The 24,884-nt window shown below is 34.0% G+C and overlaps 2 protein-coding genes across 52 annotated transcripts; both read right to left on the bottom strand.

The window, feature by feature from the left end:
• Positions 1-447: 447 nt before the first annotated feature.
• LOC108222933 (uncharacterized) lies at positions 448-7,362 on the bottom strand. 2 transcript variants are annotated; one of them, XM_017396920.2, is made up of 15 exons: positions 6,961-7,362; positions 6,048-6,120; positions 5,888-5,909; positions 5,711-5,789; positions 5,122-5,154; positions 4,576-4,724; positions 4,327-4,483; positions 3,492-3,732; positions 3,081-3,322; positions 2,429-2,692; positions 2,216-2,326; positions 1,712-1,936; positions 1,427-1,630; positions 1,161-1,337; positions 448-1,077 (listed from the first exon to the last, which is right to left on the bottom strand). In XM_017396920.2, the coding sequence occupies exons 1-15, from the start codon at positions 7,339-7,341 to the stop codon at positions 874-876; spliced, it is 2,562 nt and encodes an 853-aa protein (XP_017252409.1). In that variant the 5' UTR covers positions 7,342-7,362; the 3' UTR covers positions 448-873. The 2 variants fall into 2 exon arrangements, with proteins under 2 accessions (XP_017252409.1, XP_017252410.1); XM_017396921.2 differs by lacking the exons at positions 6,048-6,120; positions 6,961-7,362 and adding an exon at positions 6,013-6,035.
• Positions 7,363-14,210: 6,848 nt separating this feature from the next.
• Positions 14,211-24,494, bottom strand: LOC108221070 (hypothetical protein). 50 transcript variants are annotated; one of them, XM_064094742.1, is made up of 23 exons: positions 24,104-24,494; positions 22,981-23,408; positions 22,703-22,804; positions 21,733-21,784; positions 20,884-21,077; positions 20,379-20,780; positions 20,166-20,210; positions 19,943-20,059; positions 19,619-19,811; positions 19,266-19,343; positions 19,057-19,186; positions 18,894-18,968; positions 18,691-18,771; positions 18,430-18,549; positions 18,142-18,354; positions 17,963-18,026; positions 17,569-17,676; positions 16,851-17,252; positions 15,991-16,081; positions 15,680-15,721; positions 14,959-15,287; positions 14,737-14,855; positions 14,211-14,638 (listed from the first exon to the last, which is right to left on the bottom strand). In XM_064094742.1, exons 10-15 carry the CDS (start codon positions 19,326-19,328, stop codon positions 18,284-18,286), a joined length of 540 nt encoding a protein of 179 aa, XP_063950812.1. In that variant the 5' UTR covers positions 19,329-19,343; positions 19,619-19,811; positions 19,943-20,059; positions 20,166-20,210; positions 20,379-20,780; positions 20,884-21,077; positions 21,733-21,784; positions 22,703-22,804; positions 22,981-23,408; positions 24,104-24,494; the 3' UTR covers positions 14,211-14,638; positions 14,737-14,855; positions 14,959-15,287; positions 15,680-15,721; positions 15,991-16,081; positions 16,851-17,252; positions 17,569-17,676; positions 17,963-18,026; positions 18,142-18,283. The 50 variants fall into 50 exon arrangements, with proteins under 50 accessions (XP_063950812.1, XP_063950814.1, XP_063950810.1 ...); XM_064094744.1 differs by having other exon boundaries at positions 17,190-17,252; XM_064094740.1 differs by having other exon boundaries at positions 15,991-17,252.
• Between the last annotated feature and the right edge of the window lie 390 nt (positions 24,495-24,884).

The raw sequence follows: 24,884 nt of genomic DNA, 5'->3' as shown, positions 1-24,884 counted from the left end.
TTAGCATATATACAGTTGATGGTTGGTTGGTGGGGGGTGTGGATACTTAAAAATGTTTGTCACAAGTGGAGGAGCAAATGATAGTTTCCGCCAATGACAAGGGCCCTGTGCCAGGGCACGCTGATGATATGTAGCAACTAGCAAGCACTCGAGTATTAAAATAGCATAATATATATTCCCAGATGAACATAAATTAGTTCGATCATACGCCTTACAAATGAGTATCTGTTCTAAGATATTCTCGGGGTGAGCCAGGGTCGAACCTAAGACCTGGAACGCCAGAGGATACACTCTTAACCACCCACTTGAGCTATCCATCCAACCGTGCTCTGTACTGGGACTTAGTATTACATTTCAAACATTTTGATACTATACAGTTTCGTGAGTTTCATGTTTTGCACGGAAATCAGTGTCCTTTTCTTTTCAAGGAAATCATGCATATCAGAATTTTGATAAAAGCTTCTTCTGATCATATGTAACATCTTACAAGCTGTAATCCTGCACAAGGATCTGAGACGACATATAACTCTGGAAACCCTCCTGGTAGCTAATGGTCTACAGACATACAACTCTGGAAACAGGGCTTGAACAAACCCTGAAACCGACTCGTAGCTAATGGTCTACACGCGTAACTCTAGAAACAGATCTAAACAAACCCGTACCATGGTTGCATGGTAAAAGCTTCAGAGCTTTATTTCATAACATGCTCTTATCTCACAACATTAGCATTAGCGCATTACACATCACTTCACTGCATTACACACCACTTCACTGCGACTATTATGCAAGTTTTAACTCGACTAACAAAACTAAAGCTTGGTAGCTTTTCCCCCCCTTTTTTGCATCATAAATGACAAAGCACCAGTAGATAATTTATGCAGCACGCACCAGTTTCTCTAAGAGCAGTGCTTCAAGATCAGAAGGATTGGTGACAGGAGAGCTGCAAGTGAAGTTTTGACAGACAAGACCTACCACCTTGCCCGATACAAAGGCGTTCTTCCCCATAAGGGCAATATCAGCATTATTTGTTTCCCAGAAGTCCATCTCTTCCATGTCTGCAGGGTCTATGTGAATGACCTATAATACAAGGCATCACGGGAACGTAAGCAAACATATGGCAGAACTGCAAATTTTATGCTGTCGAAAGGTGATCTACTTACCGTCTTGTTGGGTTCATATGATGCATGAGCAGCTGCAAGCATGTTTTCAAACTCTGGTAACAACTTGGAACCAACCAACACAACTTGCTTGCGTGAAGGAACAGATAACATATCAGCAGCACAGCACATCAAAGGTACAGCAACTGCAGCATCCTTCAGCCTCTTCTCAAAGACTGCCTGCAGATATATAACAGTCAAATCAGATGAATATCAAGGGTAGCGTGCATATGTTACCGAGGGAAAAGCCCATTGCAGTAAAAACTAACCAAGAGATGCTCGGCAGTTCGCTTGTATTGATCAGACTTATCACCAGTAACCATATTAGCCAATCTAACAAGGTTAATAACTGATACAGAATTCCCCGAGGGCTCAGCACCATCATGGTCTTCTTTCACACGGAGAAGAACGGATGGATCGTCACCAGCGGTATTATAGTAACCACCTCCTTCTTTGTCGAGAAACAATTCATCCTATTAAACAAGAAACGAGAAACAATATTAAAGAATAATTTTTTGGCAAGTATGGCCAAACGAAAGGATTTATTGCTTTGCCTGTGTATCTTGCAGTTCAACTGCCCAAGCTAGCCACGAGACTTCACCGCCACATTCATAAACATCCAGCAGCCCTTGTATCAGAAAGGCGTAATCATCCAAGAATCCAGGTGCTTTAGATGGGCCATTTCTGTAACTGTGTTCTAATCTACGCATCTGATCATTGTACAGTTTCTTTCTAATAAAAGTAGCAGCTTTTCTTGCAGCTCCCATGTAGTCACTTGGCTGATTTTAGAAAGAAGAAAAAAAGCGTCAGCTGGTTGCAGCTTGGCTGGACCAAAGAATAATAATGCTCAACATTCTTTAACAAATACTCATACGCATTAAATCCACTATAACAGAAGTCATAATTTACGGTAACTAAGAATTAATAATGGACCAAACATGTCTCTCCTACAAAATCACAAACCAGATGAATTTGACTAGAAGTTCATCAGTGGTATTCACCAACAAAGCACCACTAAAGCAAACTTCAGTAAAACAAAAGGCTTATATCTGTCTTACATTGGCACCGTCAACTGGGAAGTAGAACTTTGTTCCATTAGGTTCACCTTTTAACACCTTAGAGGCTCTAGCAAATGCCGAAATTGTGAGTCCATTCCATGCTACAATGACCTAAAATATATAACCTCTTAACATTTGTGGCAATATTGTTTTAAAAAAAGTTATCACATTAACGACTTCCTAAAGTGAAATAAGGAAAAGAAAATGAAAAACCTTATCATCCAAGTGTGGCCTGGGCCGCTTTGATCTTATAGCAAAGAGTTTCCGCCTGCATTCACCAAGAATTTCAAGATACTGCTCCTGAGAAATTCCCAACTTTGATGCCAATGCAGAAGTACTATTTCTTTCAATAAGCACATTTTTTGAACTGAACTCATTATGCGGATCACTACTAGAAGATAGATCACAGTTTCCTGATGACTTTATATAATAATGTTCCTTCAAAAGATCAGCATGGCTTTCCACTATGTCCTCAACCTTCAAAGCAGGCGGATATATTAGCACAGAAACATATCAGAACTGACAATACATTACTGTATTATAAAGCTTAAAGAGCTTGGAAGAGCAGTGACGGCTCTAGAAACAAAAAATACGGCCAGAGAAGCAAAAAAGTAAAATAATGGGCAGGCTATGCACTGTTCATTTATAATGAATACATTACAATGTAACTAGTAGTTAAAAGATGTTCAATTAAGACTTGCGCATTGTATACAGAAGTAGTAACATTGTTCAATGAGATAACAGATTCCATCATTTGTGCTTAATTAGAACTCAAGCTTGTCATACATCCACTCCAAAGCATGTTCCAAACATACAGAACCTACAGAAAATCCAGGGCTGATATCAGAGATGATGGTGAATATACCTCACTACTTGTCCAGACATAAAAGGCACCTTCCTTCTTCCCTGAAGCATTTTCAGTCTCAGCACTGTCGGCATCCTCTGCTGAATAAATTTCCCCATTCGGACCAATCATATCTCTTCGTATATAATCAAGAATATCTCGAGCCACACATGAATATAAGACATCTTTTGTAATAGAAAAGACATCTAAGTAAGCATTAGCCAGTTGTCCTTGATCATACAACATTTTCTCAAAATGTGGAACTGCAAGGAATTGAAAACTTAATAAGAAAAGCATCCACCATCAGCAATAAAGAAGAACACCAACTACATAATTAAGCAATATGCACCAAACCCAGCACAAACTTTTTTTCATTTTGTCCTCTCCCTAAGACTTTCTTAATCTTAGTTGAGATAAAAAAAATGAACCCACCGTGCCAGCATTCATCCACGCTATATCTGTGAAAGCCACCGCCAACATGGTCATGGATTCCTCCCCTTGCCATACATTGCAGAGTAAAAAGCACCATATCCAGATATTCCTTTGCCTCGCCAGATTTTCCAGCTTCTTCCAACCTCTTGGACTGGTAAAGCATTAATTGAACCTCAACTGGCCGAGGAAACTTTGGATAAGTGCCAAAGCCACCATATTGTGAATCATAGCTCGCAGCTAACTGCGAAAGGAATCAATATATTGATCTTTAATAATGTGAAGCCTGTATATTTGAGAAATGACGTAGCGAACAAAAAAAGAACTTGACAGTTGTCAAGAAATATGAATCTATGGACATCTCAGCTACAAGAACGTTCAAAGGCTGCAGATCCTATAATTTCTCAACGAAGAAAATAGTGTTCAGCAACTGGCAATTTTATATGTTCAATAGACTCTAACTCTGCTACTGCATCAATCAGTTAAATACTTAAATCTATTAAGGGGGATGACTTACTCAAAATCAAACATGAACTTAAACCTGTTGTCTTTCCAATGTTTAGAAGGCCTATGAAATTCTGAATGGATGGTCAATACAGACTGTAATCAGAGGCATCAAAATTAGGTCGTTGGGAAAATATAAAATTTTAAACTGCTATTGACAGATTGACCAGCAGCAACAAATATTAAGATCAGTAAGACAAAACTCACAGTAGACTGATCTTTAAAATCCCTGGTACACAGATAAATGCTGAAAAGTATTATGCACACTCGAGCAATACATTTACGCCTGCTAGAGAATATACATAAAAATAGCTATAGGCTGGTAGATACATACCTGCTTTGCACACTTGTGTAAAGCACTTTGAGTTATCCCCTCTGATATTTTATAGGACTCTGCCTTCACAGACATTGCTTCTGACAGTTGTTCAATGGCAAAAGTGCCACTTTGAATAAGCACGTCCCTCTTGCTATCCCAAGCATCTTTTACCTTTCTGCAACAGCATAAGTATGAGAACAGAGAAAAGAATTTATTAAACCCTATGAGTTATATATACTGGACTTCCATGGTTGTGACCTCATCTACCTCAGTACAGTTTTGAACCCAGGCCTTCCAAACTTGTCTTCAGGAGGGAAGTAAGTGCCACCCATTAAAGGCTTAAGATCAGGTGAAAGGAAAGCACTTAGGGGCCATCCCCCACGCCCATACAATGCCTGCACATATGTCATGTATACCTGCGTGGAAAGATAACTCAGCAGGAGCACTACATCTACTAAAACTCTAACACAAGATCTGTCCGATTAAGTTTTTAAACCCCAGTAGAATGCTATCATAATGCTACCTAATGCCATTGGCAGATTTGATGACCTCCCGCTGACATATACATAGATAAACATACATTTGTAGTATGGCAATATAGTATTCTCGAATTCATTTTTTTCATGGATACACATTTTTCACATGGGCGATATTTAGAAACAAGAACATGTGATGTCATCTTGCTGTAGAAGTACATAAAGGGTTGCTCATGGCAAGGGGGACAGCAAGATAACAATAGCAGCTTAAGCTACAAGGACTAGCTTAAGTTACACCAGTTAACACCTAAATGTACTTATTAAACTGTACAATTACCTTATCGACATCCGGACGTTCTTCTCGATCAACCTGTTGGGAAACATGTTAACGGTATAAGATGGTTGAAAAAAATTCTTAGAGATATTCGCCATAGCTTATTAACAGCCAAACCTGTACATGAAATTGAATTTTATAAAAAATTTGTCGATTACTTGGTTAACATGATAATCAACCGCACTTATAACAGGACTTTGCAAGTACCTATCAGCTCCAAATTTTCTGACTTCTGATCATATAGAAAAGTTTTGGAAACGGGTAAGACCAACTAAAAAACATTAAACATTATCTCCTTACTTTCATAACTGTTTGCATAAAAAGAATTTATCTATGTTTGATTATCATTTACCACAATCTTTCAGTAAAAAGTGATGTTAAACATTGTTTTCCATATTCTAGAAAGCAAATTGATTTATCCCACTAAGTTATAGACTTATAGTTCAACACGAAACACAAACTGCTCTTTAGAAACTATAACAAATTTATCACTAATTACTATCATGCCGTAGATTTTTATTTTTTATATTTGCTATATGCGGTCAATAATCTTAAAATACGTATAAAACCATAAAGTGAGTGTTATTAAAACCTTAATACTGACGAACCAATCATTAAGCAATTTGGCAATATCTTCATTCTCAAACGATTCCACCTCCATCACATGACACCTATCAGTTGGTCAATAACAAATCAATATTTTCTGGCATACATTGGCAGCCGTAGTACATATATGATCTCATAATGTCGTGAGAACTGAGAGCCTTACCAGTGACAGGTGCTGTATCCAACTTCCAGAGCATAAAAGTTTCAGAGGCAGAAAATAAGCAAATAAGAAACATGACATCAGATGGAACTAAAATAGTAAACAATCACGAAACACACAGGTCATACAGATACAGTAGTCTCCACTATAAATAAGACTATACTTGATAAGAAGATGGGCACGTCTCTCTTGCGAGCTTCTTTGAATGCCTCTTCACCCCATGGATACCAATTCACCTTCATCGTTTAAGAAATTAGAATTTCATTAAAAGGAGGGTTCATCTTAAACCTAAACACTTTGCAATTACTTGTCACTCAGTCAATTACTTTTGACAATTGCAGCAAGATTAACTTGCATAAACTAATCAACTTACACTGAATTAGTAATCAAAGAAAAACTCTTTAGATGGGTGTATTGGATTGGGATTTTAAAGCATTTTTTTGCATTCATGAAATCCGAGGGCATTCGATTGGGATTGTTTGAAATCCATTAAAATCTTGAGGAATTCAATTGGGATTTCAGATTATGCTACAAAATCTGGTGGTATTCAATTGGGATTTTAAATTATGCTTTAAAATCCGATGGTATTCAATTAGGATTGTTTAAAATCCATTAAAATCTGATGGTATTCAAATGCTGATGGATTTTTTTGCATTTCATAAAATGATGGATTTTGTGGCATTCTTCAGTGTATTTTAAGTTTTTTGAAATTCCATCAAAATCAATGGGATTTTGAAGCATTGTGCTTAAATCCTATCATCTCTGCGATAAATGTCAAGAATCCGCACAAAATCAAAATCAGACACAATCCATTAATCCATTAAAATCCATAGACTAAAAACAATCCATTAAAATCCCAATCGAATACACCCCTCTTAATTAGATACAATTAATACTTGATTACAAAATTTAATAAATATAATTAGATATGTGTGTGGTGTGGAAATATTGGGGGGGGGGGGGAGAGAAGGGGGAGGGAGAGAGAGAGAGAGAGAGAGAGAGGAGAGGGAGGAAGGGGAGACAGACAGAGAGAGAGAGAGAGAGAGAGAGAGAGAGAGAGAGAGAGAGTCACATACAGGATTATGGGCATGTTGAAAAAGATAAGGACTATGCTCCGTAGCTAAACGATTGGTATACTTATGGCCCTGTGAAGAACTAGAAGCGGATTCTTGATTTGCCATTGAAATATCAGTAAAACCCCTTTCAGTAGACTGAATCTTTGGAGAATTTAAGGGTGAAAACAGTGGAAATCTTGAAGTTTGATCAAATGGGTGTGCTAGAGTCCTTATCTTTTTCCGATTATGAGCAAGAAAATGGCGAATTGAGGGAGACGAGTTGAGTTTTCTGAGCATAGAATGGAGTTTAGTGGTGTTGAAGAAGGAATTTATAATAATAAAATTGTTGGTGGTGTAATTGTGGAGTTTTGGATAGAGAAAAGATTGAAGAGTTGTTGCCATTTGTAAGATGAGCAAGTGAGTTAGGTGTTTCTGGTGACATATATTATATTCCACGTGTTAGCCTCCAGATACACTGTTGTATCAACAGCTGTCCAGTAGTAATCGTTTTTGTTTGCTTTCTGTAATAAAGAACAAGCTAGACTTATATGTCCGTTAAATTAAATTATTTAAGAAACCGTAACAAAAAAGCTTGTCAGTTGTGATTCCTGAAACACAAAGTTACTGGTTGAGAACCCGCGTTGCGGCGGTCTATAAAAATTATATTAATGATTTAAAATTAATATTTGTAAATTAAAATAAATTTGCGGCACTTATAAATATTATATTAATGATTCAAAATTAATATTTGTAGAATTAAATAAATTTCATATTATAAACATCTTGAGTAAGAAAAAAAATACTCAGAGAGTATATCCTTGTCATTAATACGAGCATTAATCATGTCGGGATGTAGGAATTCAAATCCATGCTAGTGTTTTTATATCCACATTTTTCAAAAATATGATAATAGTCTTGGAAGAAAAGTAAGCCTTTTTCATAAAAATTAAGAACAACAAACATGTCCCATGAACAAAACAAATATTATAAAAGAATAGCAACAAACATATATTACTAACAGTTAATTTTTTGACCTTTTCATCCATCAATATCATGTCAAGCCTATATTTTCTTTTATGTTTGGATTTGTCGATTCCCATGTCCGACAACTCTTACTCTTATCAGCCAATCATCTCTATCGTCATTCAAAGCATCTTGCATATCAAACAGATTTTGTGAAAGTGTTGCATGAATAATATTTTCCAGTATACAAAGTGAACCATATAAAAATTAACAACAAAATACATGTCCGATGAACAAAACAAATATTATATAAGAATAACCAACAAACATATATCACTAACAGTTAATTTATTCAGCTTTTCATCCATCAATATCATGTCAAGACTATATTCTCCTCTCATGTTTGGATTTCTCGACTCTCACCCGACAAACTCTTACTCTCATCAGGTAATCATCTCTATCACCATTCAAAACATCCATCATAGTATAACTCATTGCTGTATTAGATGGCAAAAAAGCACAAAAAAATTGTTTATGTTAAATTTTATGATGTCTGACCTCAATTTATAGGTGTTGATTTGAGAAAAAACCGGCTTATTAAAAATATTTTCTGGTTTTGATATACACCTTTCCAAAATTATGGTCATAGTCTTGGAAGAAAAGTAAGCCTTTTTCGATATCAAAATAATTTCAAAAAAATTGAAACTCTGATTTGAAATTTATTAAGGTAGACAATTTTTACTATTGATATTTTGAAAAAGATAGTTTAAAACTTACTTCCAATATATCCGAAACTAAAAAAGATCATTTTTATTTTTTGATATTTTTCATCCAAAAATTCCAAAAAATTAGAAAAATAGAACGAAGCTGTCTGAGAGGCGTCACCTACACGCCCCTCGCTTCTCCTTTATATAAGTATATTGATGATTGTTAAACCTCCCTGTACTTGCCATAAAATGCAGAGAGGTGTTTGACGCGTGATTTTTCTAAAAGACGGGAACTAATTCGTGCATGTGGTGCGTAAAAATAAATTAAATATAAGTATAATAAGAATAAAGATTAGAATATATCAATATTAATAAATTATTTTTATAGAAAATAAGTATAATAGTAATGATCCGCATATTCTTTATATTAACGTACATATACGTAATGGATGGAAGTACATCGTTGTATGATGATATAATTTATTATATATATGTTTATTATCATGGGGCGTGACCCCCTCAATTTTAGCGGTCACATACAAACCAGTAATTAAATTTTTAATAAACAAAAACATGAAATAATCAATAAATAATCAAATCTTTTGCTAATAACTATCTCTTTAAAACGTATTCACTTTCTTGACAGTGTGTAATACAAATCACATATAACAACACTCTAAATGAGGTTCAACGTTGTTTGATAAATCCGAATAAATAATGTTGAGTTATTATATTTTTCGACATTGAATGAAAAACTTGCCTAAATGAAAATTTTACTAAAAGATAATTATTGTTTGAACAATCATGAAAATATTTGAATGACAATATATTTATTATTTTACTGTTAAACTTGTTTACTCGAGAACCTTGTAGAAAGCCCATATATCAAAGATTAATCTATTCATCTTTTTAAAGAAAAATGATGTGCACATGAATAAAGTAGCGTGGAATGGGAAGGAAAAAATAAATAAAGAGTAATGAGTTTGAGGGAATATATTGAAAATCATATTCTGAGTCTCGCTTCCCCAACAAGTGAGAATCCACACGCTTGTCCAATAAGTGTGTTTTGATTTCATTAAGTACGTTTGATAATGAATTAAAAAATAAACCCCTGATCGGTCAAATAAAATGACTGTTAAGAGGCTATTAAGTGTTATTAAACAGCTCTATAGTTTGAAAATTATTAATGGGGAGGAGAAGGACTCTGAGATATTATTAAGAGCTTATTGCAATTCACACCCTTAGACTTCAGCCCAAAAACACTTTAGTATGCAGACTTTAGATAATTGCACTTCGCCACTCACGGGTATTTTGTGCGCGGCAATTTGCAACCCTTCCGTCAAAAATTAACGGTTCTGTTAAAAAGTTGAAGGTAGTTTTGACATTTAAAAAAAATTAAAGAATTAACCCACTATTAGTGGGTTAATTAGCAGTTTAATAATTGGAAATTTAAAATCTCAGATTTCCAGCTTCTTATTTGATCATGATCAAAAGGTTGTCCTCCGTTATTCTTTCATGAGATGATTCAGTCACGTTTTCTGGGCAACAACCTGCATAAGCCACGCAATTAATCAAGAAGGAACCCATGAAATCGTCCATTGTGATAGATGGCATTTCCAGCACACCGTGACTAAACTTTATCACCAAAAAACTTGTGGCCTTTTCAGGTTTGAGTTTAATACCTGCTTGACGAAGTTTTGATACACAATGAATCACATGGCTTGGATTGTTGTAATGCATATGATCTGGATGACCAGGCGGTCAGATTTGTTCGGACAAAATCAAGCAAAGTGTTTACACAAGCACACTCCTCCCTCATCTTTTCTCCAGTTGATACAAAAAACAAGTAAATTAGGGCTAATAAACATGAGATTAGAGTTTATATAAAGCAAATGGGGGAAGAAGACTGTTAGAAGTGGATTTTCCCATTTTACCCCGTCTAAAGTAACGTTAAACATAAATATTTAACGGAGATTGACGGAAGGTTTGCAAATTGCCGCGCACAATATACCTGCGGATGGCGAAGTGCAATTATCTAAAGTCTGCATACTAAAGTGATTTTGGGCCGAAGTCTAGGGGTGCGAATTGCAATAAGCTCTATTATTAATTTAGAGAAAATTTTAATTATCAATTTTAATCACAAACAAGATGTACAAAGCACAGACGAACCTCAAAATTAACAAAAATGAGATTCGTAGAGATGCCATATCATAAGATTTTTCTTTATATATAGATATATAAATGTAAATATATAAATTAAATTTTTTATCATTTTAATATTGGATAAATGTTAGAACATCTATATTACTATCACGAATTGACTATAATTGTTCCTAGTTATTTTGAGTATTTCATATGACTTGAAAAACTCTTAAAGAGAAAATATTCGGTTCAAACACAACATATTGTAAATATGTAAACAATGTTTAATTAAATTTTGAACGTGAAATGACTTGGATATTTATCCACATTTTTCAATACCCTATACCATCATTCTGCATACATGATTACTCATATTCACTGAATGCTTGTATTCTATAAGCATGGAAGATCACGTGTTATTTATCCCTAACATTGATATACCATCATTTTGCATACATGACTTGGATATTTATCCACATTTTTCAATTCCCTGTACCATCATTTTGCATACATGATTACTCATATTGATTGAATACTTGTATTCTATAAGCATGAAAGATCACGTGTTATTTATCCCTAACACTGATATACATTGTGATCTTACTATGTTGAGATTTTGAAGAAAAACTGAAGTCAATTTTCCTAGCATGAATATTTAATTAATATATTCTTGTTGATTTTAATTTTTATTAGTCTAACACATAATTTTAATAAGAATTATGTCAATATTAATTTGATTATAAAAAATGCTCGTGAACAACATAGTATATTAGAACAAAATATTGAAGTTAATGCCCAATAATAACATACAAAAGAGTATTTTTAGCTAATGTTCATAAAAACATATAAATATATATTTTTCCTCAAATATATCCAAATTATAAAATAGGTTTTCAAACATGTAATAAATTTTTTCAAAAACATCCGAATTATAATTTCTTGTGAAAAATACGACACAAACTCATATGCAACTTTCACTTTTGTGAAGTTGGTTATATTTCTCAATTTTTTGAAAATAAACACATTTTCTAAAAATTTCCTATACTATGTTAAATCAGTTCACTGACATCTCTTTAAAAAAGTCTTAAATCAATTTTTTCGTGGGGTTTCCCATAAATACCCAAGTCCAAACAATTTTTCTAACAAAAATACTACATTCTTTTCAGATATTTTGTCAAAATACCAAACCTTTGAAAATATTTACAAAACTAGGGAATTATGCCCGCGCTTCGCGTGCGGGTAAATTTTTAAAATTTTCATTAAAATGAGGTCGGAAAATGAACTAAACCAATATTAACATTAGATTCTTAATCTTTATTTAGCATATTATGTATATTATGTATATTTACAGGTATTGCATCATCAAAAAATTAATTGTTTGGGATATATGGTATTGACCGTTAAAACTTGAGATTTATGCTAACAAAATATAGTGAAAGTAACCATTATATCTGAATTATACTTATTAATTTATTAATTTTTATATATTACAACATTTCTTAAGAATAAACACACTAACAATGTAGAAAAGTGCAGCAAATGAAACCATCCTATATTATTAGCTGAGGAACTCACGGTTCTTGCAATTTTACAAAGTGTTTCAAAATTTAGTTTCATAATAAAGACTATTTTCTCATGAGTTAGAAAGCAGTGATTTTATGGTTTCCGGGATAGGCAATTCAAGTAAAAACTCTGCAATTTGGTTCCCAAAAAATCTGTCATACAAATACACTGCATTTTTACCTTTGTGTGACAAAGTCTAATTTTCAAGTCAACATGGTAGACGCTGTGGTTCATATTAGCATTTGAGGAGGTATCAAACATTTTTTATTGTAAAAAATATACTAAAACGTGTTTCATTTTTGAACAGGACATAAACACCCACAAAGACTGAATATGTCGGTTATCGGTTAACTATTAAACACAGATTTATTGGATTAACGTATGAGGGGAGATTAGGCCTGAAGAAAGTACAAATCATTTTCACTCTTTTGGAAGAAGATTTGGAGATTGATGGCGTGTCATTCTCTTCTGAAAGCTTGACGGCAATTTTCAATCACAATGCAGTGCTCGCAGCTGGTGCAAAAGAGCTTTCCATCTTGTCTTTCCATCTCGGATCCACAGCCTCCACAACTATTACACCACCATCCATTTTCTTCAACATTTATGATCTTGACAACACAGAATACATGTTTCTGCAGTTATCAAATTCAAATACTAACTAAGTTTTGTTAATGTTAGCCGATCAAACCAATAGTGTCTAATAAGCTGGGGATATTAATCGAAAAATACATATCGTTTTCATTTAAATTTTAATATAATTCACCAATCAGCCAGAAAATATTAAGCTATCTAATCCAAACACAAAACGTTTACGTAATCTTCAGTGATTTTCTCACTTAGCTCATTCAGTGACATGGTTTCCACAATCTGTTGTGCGGTCCTGTTCATTTGCGTTGTAAATACATGGTAAAAAACAATTATAATTTGATTAAAGGAATTACATCATATGTTAAGTATAGATATTAAGTACATTAACTCAAAAGTGAATCTAATTATAAGGCCTCAAAATTAAAGTGATTCTAATTATAACACACTCAAAGTAAATTTATAGACCAGAGTAAATATCATATGCTTGAGACGGTTGGAGGCTTGGAACAAAAGTCTTTAAACTTGAAGGTAGGAAAGTAAGTAAAGACAATGAAAACACAGAAAGTTGTTTTTATGTGGGAAAAGAAATAAAAACTAAAATATGTGGGAAAAGAAATGAAAATTAAAACAAAACCTAACTTTAAGAACGTAATTTTTGGAGTTTCACACATTAACAATATTTAATTATTTTTTTGAAATATATTTCTTTAAAAATAGATGGTTCATATGATTGCAGTATAATATTTGATTTTATGTTCAAAAATTGAAATGATATATATAAAATTATTTAATATAACAATAAATTCCATGTTTGGAATAAAAATTTATAAATTTTATGAATTTATATTAATTCATTATTTTATATAGTTAAGATAATAATTTTTTTTAGAAGAATGCTACATAATTTTAGCCATAATAAAATCCATCAGGAAATTTTTTAGCTAAATTTATTTTTGAATATTTATAAAAGATACAAAAATGATAATTATATATAATTTAATTTTTTCGGTGTCGCCTAACAACACCTCGTATCTTGAATAACATAACAAAAATTTATAATAAATTATATATAGAATAATAGTGGTAAATTATTTAAATAAATATATTTTGATTAATAAATATAAAGATATAATGATATATTACATTTAAATTTTAGAAATATTATATATTTCAAATTTTTGTAAAATAAATATCTCTTACACATACCCTTTTTTATATTAATAGTAAATTTCTTTTTCACTTACAAAGTACTTAGATTTATTTGATATATACTAAAAAATATAAGCTAATAATGAGATAAGAATAAACTAAACCATAAAATGTAGATAAATATTATACATAGTTTTTTTGATTATCAAGAGTTTGGTTCAAGTTCAGATACTCATTAAATCAATCAAAAAAAAACCACTACAAATAAATCACCAAAGGATGTTGCTGATCTTTCTGATGCCTTATTTGCATTGTTTTACCATGCATCACTTCATTATGTTCCATGATCTCCACAATTTTTACTGGTTCATGATCTCGATCTGATACCTGCTCGGTTAGTTGTAGCTTCAATTTCAAATCTTCTTCATTTTGTTTAAGTGCTGTTAGCTTTTTCTCAAAATCAAGCTCTCATGCAAGAGACTTTTCCAACATTCTTAAAACATGTCTCTGTTCAGCTGTTTGCAATTGTGGCCTCATAAGTGACCCTTGAGAATCATCTGGCAAACCTGTGTTACTGTTATATTTCCCTGTTACAAAGCAAATGTCAGAAACAATCGAGCATCACACAACTTCCCTGCTGACAGATAACTAATATGATCTTCATTGTCAATATCGCTCAACTTACAATAGGTTGGATTGAACGCCAGGGATGTCATTTGCAACTTGGTTAACTGCATCTTCATTTCCAGTGCATTCTCCTGTGATTGCTTTAGAGACTCGCCAGAATGTACAATTTAACCTCCACTGCAGTGAAAAATTCTCTTAAGTGGCCGCATGAAGATATTTTAAGCCGTGCATCAACCATCTGAAGTTGAAGGGTACTCATGAAATTTTCCGGTGCTCTTACCTCTGATTCTAAGATACCCGAAAAGAAATCATATGCCAATGCTTTCTCTATGCAATCAACAGATATATCATCTGTAGCCAGAGCTTCAAATTCTTTTTCCCATGCCCAAACATGCATCATAAGTGTGTCTAGATTAACTGATTTCTCGGAAGAGTATGCCAAGTCCAAGTCCACTCTGGTTAAAGCTTCCATGGCATTTCCTGTATCCAACATGTCTTTAGACGACATATCTTCACGTGCTACATTTTTCCCAGACTCTGAATCACCAATATCAACATAAAAATCTTCACCATCTTTCCTTGCCATATATATGTTATGGGAATGCCAAACTGCAAAAGTACAAAAATTAGAATGATTAAGATATAAAAAGTAAAATATAACCTTTACCAACAGACAAACTGATGACAACACAAAACTCTGTTCCTTGTATGAATTGGCAAAAGAAAAAAAAGAAGCTTGGTTAATTAATTTTCAATACAATTTGGTGCAAGGAGCTGACGGTTTCATATCAGTTAATAACATCTCAAGGACCCTGGCAGAACGGAAATTTTGGAACATACTATGCCACATACTCTGCCTTGAACGAATAGTATTTTAAAATTAATGCTATCATTGAAAATGTTTAAACTACAGAATGAGACCAAGCAAAAGGAACAGAGTTGGGAGGAACAGCCTAAAAAAGGAGAGGAAGGTACTAATCTTTCTCAATAATGAGTCATACCAAGACTTATTAGTTGCCATCTTTTGTGTTTATGACTCCCACCTACAAACACATACCCTAATATTTCAGTCTTTAGTGTGATCATCTATGTTTGAAAAATAAGAATACGTCATTCCTGCATCAGAATATAAAGGCTCCGAATAGTTTTAGCCACACCTATGTTTCAAAAAATAACACTCATACACACACATACATGAAAAAATAAGAATCAATATAATATGATATGGCCAAAGAGGAAACACAAAACATGCATTCTTCTTTGTGAATACAAAATCACAGCCAAGTCATCGGAGCGAGATAATATATAGTACCTTTGCTGAGCAGTTGATAGGTCTTTAGTTATCTGAACGGGTGTAATTGCACATACCTCTGAAATTCCCCGCCTAGTAACTCTAGGAATAGCTAAAATTAATGAATATAGATATTAGGAACATAAATATGGGGAAGCAGAAAAAATAGGAATTATGTGAATAAAGAGAAATATTGATAGAGCTCCTCAAGCATGCCACGCCACCCTTCTGTCTATTAAATAAGTTTGCTTATACTATTCACTCTGGTTTAGGCTACAAAAACAACTTGCCAGGTTCTACAATATCTAATTATATTAAGTCCAAATAGCGCAAATACATTTCCGGCTACAATTCAAAATTTTGAAATTGCAGTGTTAGTGATGCATAAATTTTCGTGTGTGAATTAGCCACTCTAAAATATTTGTGTATCAGAAACTCGAAACCATCTGTTTCTTTATTTATCCTGAAAAACAATAAAAAAATCAATACTCTTAGAGTCGTGTGGTACTACAATTCACATGAGATTGCACATGAGACAGTATGGGGGCATTCGATGGATCGAAACAAAAAACAAAAAAAAAATGATCTGTCACTCTTGAGACAGGAACCAGGTAAGTAACATTGTCCAAAACCACAGATTATATCTAAATCATTTCAGAGGTGCCCTGATTATATCTAAATCATTTGGTACTACACATACAAAGTCAGAATTTAAGCTTCTAGATGAAATTTTCTGTAAGCAGAAATCAATGCAAAATCCTGTTGTGCCTCGTATAAAGGATGGGTCAAGCAGAGTGATTGGGAAATCAGTGTCATATCAATCATTTGATTCAGACAATTTATTTACAGAAATAGGAATTTAAAGAAGAGGCCAAACTCACCAGTACGTTTTGAAGAAGAAGACAGGGGACCCAAATGCACGCGAAAATCAGAAAAATACACACCTTTATATTTCATCACAAATCAGAAATACACACATTTATGCTCCATTGAAGACTTAGGATCACCGATGTGTTGAATTGATTTCGGTGAAATTTAAATTTTAGAGAAGAAAGAGTGCGAGACATGGAGAACAATTTCATAACAGAAATTATGGCTAAAATCATGGCATATAGGATTTTGAAATTTCAATGGAAGCATATTTCACGGCTAAAATTGTGGAACAGCCACTGTTGAATTTTTTTGCCTTGTTGGAGCAATCCAATTATATCATCCCCCACCTGCTTATCCAACGGATCAGCTAAGAAGTCAATTCCCTGGATTTCGCTTAAAATCTCCAAAATCTGAAAGAATGATAACACTGAGAATTCTTGTGTTCTAAATTGAATCAAATTACAGTTTCTGGATTATTACAAAACATGACAACTTGCGAAAAATTTTGGGACCATCTTACATTGAAGCCAACTACAAACAAATGCATGCATGTGTTAATCAATATGAGTGATTTGTCAGATAATAATATTTTTAGAATTCAAACCAGATGATTACAGTGAATAAATTTTTGACAAATTATTGATTTCTATTAAGAAATTATGAGCCTCGTGCAGATTTCCACAAGGAACATGAAAGAGATAGTAATCAGGGATTAGGGAATAATACCTGACAACAGATAGCTTGTGGAACTATATCTTCTACCCGCCTAAGACTATCTTCAAGAGCAGATCTGGTCTTCCCAAATTCTAGAACTACGGAGTCCCCAGTTATAGCCTGCACAATCGAAATTGTTCTACTTTAAAATTCTCAGAGGATGTTATATATGGGAGAAAAGCATATTTACACCACACGACCAGATCAGCACTTATTCATATTCAATTACTACATATTTACAAATCAATAAGACAGCTCAATTTATCATAAACACAACAGATAAGCGCCTTAGATGCGCCTTAGATGCGCCTTAGATATCAAGGGCCTAAAGAATTATTATTTATAAGAATTAATTATAATCAGACCATATATTCTCTGAAATTTAAATTATAAATTGGATTCTTGCCTGTCGCCAGTAAAGCAGGAGCTATCCAAGTATCTTACAACAACCCTGTTCCATTTGTAAAAGTCTGCAGATGATTATAAAACATTTATTTGTTTCAGCGAAAATCAGAGACGATTACATAAAATGTGATTGAATAGGTCCAGCATTGCTATGAACTACATAAGGGAAACATTTTGTACCTCAAACTAAAGTGTTCCAGCAATGTGCAATCAATTCAGACGAAATCAGTTTTCCGCGCGTCCAAATTCGGGATGTTCTGTCAAATAATAATATTTTTAGAATTCAAATTACACCAGATGATTACAATGAATAAATTTTTGACTAATTATTGATTTCTATTAAGAAATTATGAGCCCGGTGCAGATTTCCACAAGGAACACGTCCTCTCCGTCCTACACATGTTTGTCAAAATCATTAAAACATTATCTTTTAATATACTCCAAAGTGCAAATGAAATATACACACACCTGTTGTCTTAGTGGTCTCATTAGTCAGGGATGTGCCGGGGGTGGACCTCTCGCCGATACTCGTTGCTATCAGTGACAGCGTACTACCTCCTGTAACACTAAGCGGAGTACGTTCAAGACCTGGGTGAAATAAGGATGCAATTGGTCATACATACGTGCATTTCACAATTTTAAATAACCGTGATTAAACAATTGTAAGACGCTCTGTATACGTTTGAAACACACTTCAAATAACAATGTATGTCGATTCATATGAGTTACCTCTGTTTGTTATCTGGGAGGTGATATCATGTCCATAATTCCGACGAAGTTGGGTCCCAGACTGCGGAATATCTTTGCAAACTGCATAACCATAAAAACAAATGGTCAAACAATATATTTTCGGTAGAGTTCTCTACATAGACTACCAGAGGCATTTAAAATTATGATTTGGACTGAACAAAATATGGAGCAAAGTATGACACCTTTGTTTGTGGTTTCCACTAAGAACGCATAGGGTGAATTCTGAACAACTTTAGACAGCGAAGACCGACTGTATCCTGTAGTTTGAACACATGACAAATGTTGAAAAACTTGTACTTAATTCAGCAGACAACAACAACATTTGCATATGTGATGGAGTATCACCTCCATTATCTTTAAGAGAGCTTTCAACATTGGCAATCCCTGGAGAATTGGTCCTGGACTTCTTGATGTTCTCGGCACTGTCTTTGTAGAAATGAATCCAGCACCCTTCCGCCTGCATGCTCTCCAATGCCTGGAAAATGGAAACAATGTGAGTTCATAAATCAAACACGCGGTGTTCCAATATAAAGCTGGCTGTTCAAAAACATCACCAGAGAAAGAGCTGCTAGGATGATTCTCGTTGCTCCTTTTACGACCTGGGAATTTGAATTCATCAGTCATTGTCCTCTCTTCTTTGTCATACAATCACATTCAAGCAAATAATATGTTATCAGAACATGCGAATTTATCGAAATCGTTTTCATTCGTCTTTTAACCTGCGCTCGAAGATTTGGGCTGACCGAGGCGTGCACTTGAATCCATGGTATAACAATATATTTAGCCGATATCAAACCATGAGTTCATAGTTTAAGGCCAAAATTTTGAATCCATGATTAGGCCAAAATTTTGAATTTCGAAACTAAACAACCACATCACAGCAAGCATAGTTTAAGGCAAGACTCACCATAATTTCACCTTGCAATTCAAAAAATGGGAGTCCTGATTTGTTGCCGCATTGATTGTGTCACCTCCATTCTCTTTAAGAGAGCCTTCGACGTTGGCAAACCCTGGAGGATTGGTTCCAGCTTTCTTGATGTTATCGGCACGTTTTTGTAGAAATGAATCCAGCGCCCTTCCACCTGTATACTCTCTGAAGCCTATATCATACAAACAATAAGAGTTCATAAATCAAACACATGGTAAGATTTTATTCTGACCATGACGGTGTAAGACATCGATCACAAATCAACAATTGCACACAATGACAATGCGCGGATACTATTCTTACCTGTGCTGTTTTTGTCGAACTCTGACGAAGTGCCGATGGTCCTGGATCTCTTAATACTTTCAGCGCGTCTTTGTAGGAACAAATCCAGAGCATTTCCAGAACCTTGTTGACGAATACCTGCCAAAATGTGTTGGTTATGAATTGAAAACACAAACACGTGGTGTTCCTAAGCTAAAGAAACACAGCTCAAATGATGAATGCGAGGCAATTGTTTCGCGAATACCAGCAAGTGAAGCATCTGATTGATTTTCTTTGTTCCTCTTCCGACCTACACATGAAAGACAACACATGAGTCTCGCACACACGGAGGTGCAAAGCACAATTAAACCCATCCTATTGCAAGATCATGCCTCTTTTGTACGAAATCTGTATTGGAATAACAATCAAACAGGAATGGACAAAATCTTTTATTAAAATTTTCTAAAGAGTAATTTACCATTAGTACCCGCACATGTGGTATGTGAATTGGGGTGCACATTTTCAATCTTCTGAATAACTTCAGCAGCTAGTCCATTTTCTCAATTTAGGTTTGCTCAAGGAGGACCGGATCTCTTTGCACCTGCCAACTAACATAATTAAAAAGGACTTGAGGTACGTTTAAAAGTCCGAAATACATACTGCAAAGATGTATCCAGTGTCTGCCTTCGGATTTCTGATTAGTGTGTATTGCTCATATGCCTTTTCTGCCAAATCATCACAAACAAATATAAGACAATAGACTTTAAGAAAGACAAATAAATTAACATACCTTTGTTAAGAATTTTATCAAACATGTACACTGAAGGAAGGATTTCTGATGACCACTTATACTTTTCTTGATTTGGATATTGAGGTTGATCTATTTAATAACAAAATAATGTAAATACCCAGGAGTTACTAAAGAAGTAGACAATCATAAGGGTAGTTATCAAATAGATTGATCAAAAAAAATAATAACACACATTGCCTTCCCATTCCCTCCGTCCGGGAGCCTGACTACTACATCAAAGACTGTCCTCAAAGTCACCAAAGACTACCTTCAAACAACTACTTCCAGTGGTTCATCTTCTGAAACAATGCATCCCGACCATTTTTGGGACAACACCTACTCCATGTTCTGGACCAAGATGAACCCAGCCACCCGCTTCAACTTCCCCTGCAAGCATTACACTAATTACAAAATCTAGAAAAAGTAATAACAAACTCCACACACAAATATAATTAATTGAGTCAAAAAAAGAGATCACATTTTTCTTAATTTTCCAAACTAATGATGCGCTCACCTGTCTAAGCATTATATCTTATAAATATGTGAAAAATAACTAAATAGAGTGCGAATCCACATCTTAAAGAAAATTTTATAGTATATCGGGGATTTGTAATAACCCATCAGAATGAAAACGGCAAAAAAATGAAATAGACAAAATAGTTATTTGAAAACACAATTCCATGGGTAGAATTTGAAAACACAATCCAACATAGCACACACATGGAACATGAAAATACCTTCTGGTACAGATTTTTTTACAACCTCTGGCATCACAGAATTCCTTTTCATCAACTCAGAATCGATTTTTTTTTCATTTGTTCGTTATGAGATATATTGGTATCAAGCGTGCCAAGAGGACTTCTTGATGTATTTAGATTCGAAGCCTGCATATTCTTAACTCTATTATGCATGAACACATTAAGTGCTGTGCCACCGTTTCGTTTCTTTGATCGTAGCATCAAGAAGACATTTATCTTTTTGCGTCATTGAGACACAAAAAGGTAAAATAGAAACTGAAATGGTCTTTGGATAACTTTTTTACCTGCTGACTCATCTTCTGCAACAATATCAAGACCATTTGCATCCTTAAGCACCTGAAGTAGAATATGGTGTTCAAAATTGATTTAACAAAAAAAGGTCTGAAACTTAGTATACTCCCTTTGTCCCATTTAATTCTATACGTTCGCTATTTGGCACAAATTTTAATGCTTCTATAAAATATGACTCTATAACTTATTTTTAAGATTTTCATTTTCTGAATAAAAATTTAATAGTTAAATTTTATTCAGAAAAAAATAATCTTAAAATAAGTTATAAACCTATACTTTACAGAATCATTAAAGTGTGCTCCCCTGCGTATACAACTTAGGGGGGCGGAGGGAGTATATAACAAAACCTTTTCAATATAAAAAGTATACAACTCAGGGGGGCGGAGGGAGTATATAACAAAACCTTTTCAATATAGAAAGTATTCACTGAGTTGTATAGATATATGTACTCATGAAGGTTAACTATGTTACATTCTAGATCGTGGTTCACATTTTCAGAGATATATATTGAAAAGGTACTTTTCACTGGCTCCTTTCAAATCAATTTGTTATTTAGCAAAAGCATTTACCTCTTTGCACGATTTGCACGATCTTACTGATGGAAATATCAAGATTAATATAAAAGGCTTAAAAATCATATGCATGTAAATTCAGAATTTAGAATGTTTCCTTGGAGATGTATTCTTCATTTAGTCCTCTTCCAAACAAAGTTCTAAAATATAAATTTTTGTTTAAAAACTATACTACAAAAGAGCACATAACTTGACACAGCTGTATAAATAATCATCTTAGCACAATAGTTTGAACTTCATAGCATCACTTAATCTTTTTACATGTTCATGTACCAAGAATTTCACAAATTATCTAGTCCATCTTCACTACCAACTATTTTTTGAATAGCAGCTGTACATAATCAAAGTAGCAAATATTACCCTTATAGTCCAGGTCATGCGAAATTGATACCTGCAGCACACTTTGAGTTGCACAATCCTGGCGTAACGGCTTCATGCATATGTCCGTTAGTGATATTAGTAAGACAGAATAATTTGCTTGGATTGCATCAACCTATAAAAATCATAAAAATGACAATAATTAGAAATGAAAAAGGCAAGATATAACAATTTTAGCTGCAAAGTGGAATCACCATAGATGACATTCACCGAAGGAGATTTACTCCTTATGTCTAAGACCTATATAATTTTCATTCATAAAGGAGAGAACATAATAAAACCGATAAAAACCTTTTTCTGTATTAAAAAAAGTAACTTGATGTTGTCTTCAGTTACAATTTTTGGCGATTTCTCATATGCTCTGGATCCGGTTTTGTTGCAATTATTAGCTGCAAAATAAAACAATAATGTGAAATAAGAAAAGTAATAAAGAATTTGTAGAGTCCTGAAAATCTTTCTAATCTGTTATGCTCATCCACTTATGCCAACATCAATGAGCAACTCCAGAATTTTAAGTTTGAACCCTCTGCGAAGTAGACAATCGACCGAGGCTTGCTACCAACCGGCTTGAGAATCCCTCGGCAAATTCACCAGAAGAGCCACGCCATGATTCCCTGCTCGTCGTTGAAGGTGAGCCTCAGTCTATTGCTGCTTGTGATCACAACTCTTTTTGAAGAACTGCCATTTCGAGAAGCTTGTCCTTTTTCCGAATCAGCTAGCTGTAGGATTATCAGAATCAATAAGCACAGACATACTAAAAGTTTTGACATTGTCGGGTTATTTCATTTTTCTTTACTAAAAGAGAAGCCGAATCTATTCTAGCAATACAAATATAAAAATATATAAAATTTCATTCCGTCATCTCACTGCAACAATCATGTTGACACTCAATCTTACGCAATACAGGACTTATAGAGATGCTTAGTTCACATAATAAAAATGAATTATTTCCTAACAATCCTATAAACACAGAATAGGCCAATTATAGAAGAACAGAGCTTCTAATTGAGAGAAGGGTACTGTATTCTTCATATGAAGGTAATTAAAAAGAGAAATGATTTTACAGGTAATTAAAAACATGTGACTTGGAATGAAAAAGAGTATAAAAGTGTAAGAAGATCTTACAAAATCAAACAAAATCATAAAGAACATAAATCAAACACCTTATATGCATGAATCAAAACCTATCTAATCAAATTCTCATGAACCATTTCGTAGCCTTCAACACATCACAGAATGGCAAGATGGATAATATGGGTGTGGAAGAACTTAACATCATTTATCGAAGGAAGAGACGGCATATGAAGGCGAAGAACTTACGATTCTTCCCTGGGATAAAATAAAACCACATACAAAGAACTCAGACTCATACCACAAAACAAGGATCAATAAACAAAACCGAAGATTCACTAACCGGAGACCTCGCCTAGCGAATAAAGCTCAACAACACCTGACAACCTCTGCTTGATCACGATACTTGAAGCCTGAAAAACGGCATCTCAGAACGCCAGCGTTAGGGCTCACATGCGCTCGACTTCAATGTCAGAATGAAAGGCTGAATCTTGAATAACAGATAAGGAAAGAGAGAGGAAGTTAGGGCACCGATGTAGGTTGTTGAAAAATTCGGATTTGAACAGAAGAAGCTGGCAAGGTACTGTATCAGTTGGTTATCTAGCCGGTTAAGAGGTTGTAAACGGGTCGCCCAGGATAAATAACATAGGTACTTTAGTATATAGAAATTGGGTAAAACATGGGTAACCCGTGGGTATAAAGGCAAAATGGGCATTGCACACATTAAGAAGATATAGATATAGATATAGATTACTGTATACAATCCATTGTAACTATACTTGCAACCATACTTAAAGTGCCTATGAGCCAATTATTTTAAGTTGCATTAATTGCACATCGTATTTTTACAAATATTTTTTAAAAATTGGTATGTTTACAAATACTTTTAAAGACAGTAAAATCATAAAAAAAAAACTTACAAAAATGGTAGTTTTGGTGAATTTCTTATTTTCAATCACATTGGACTTTTCTTTATGAGCTATAATTAGGTATTTACATACTTGAAACTAAATTATGATATAAATAAATAATTTCTAGTTTCTAAAATATTTATATCTATAAATATTTCTGTTAGATTCGAAAAAGTGTAAAATTTATCAAGATTTTTTAAATCCCAGCCATAT

Source organism: Daucus carota, chromosome 5 (genome assembly GCF_001625215.2).
Source record: "Daucus carota subsp. sativus chromosome 5, DH1 v3.0, whole genome shotgun sequence".
NCBI lineage: Eukaryota > Viridiplantae > Streptophyta > Magnoliopsida > Apiales > Apiaceae > Daucus > Daucus carota.
This window is presented reverse-complemented; position numbering and strand designations above follow the sequence as displayed.

Coding starts and splice junctions, on each gene's coding strand:
- LOC108222933 (XM_017396920.2), bottom strand. CDS start 7,341: ATGGCAACAACTCTTCAATCTTTTCTCTATCCAAAACTCCACAATTAC. Junction 5,155..5,710: donor ATTGGTTCGTCAGTATTAAG/GTTTTAATAACA, acceptor GTTTCCCAACAG/GTTGATCGAGAAGAACGTCC. Junction 1,937..2,215: donor TCCCAGTTGACGGTGCCAAT/GTAAGACAGATA, acceptor TTCTAAAATCAG/CCAAGTGACTACATGGGAGC.
- LOC108221070 (XM_064094702.1), bottom strand. CDS start 15,764: ATGATCACACTAAAGACTGAAATATTAGGGTATGTGTTTGTAGGTGGG. Junction 15,288..15,679: donor ATGGCAACTAATAAGTCTTG/GTATGACTCATT, acceptor GTACTTTTGCAG/TTTGGCATTCCCATAACATA.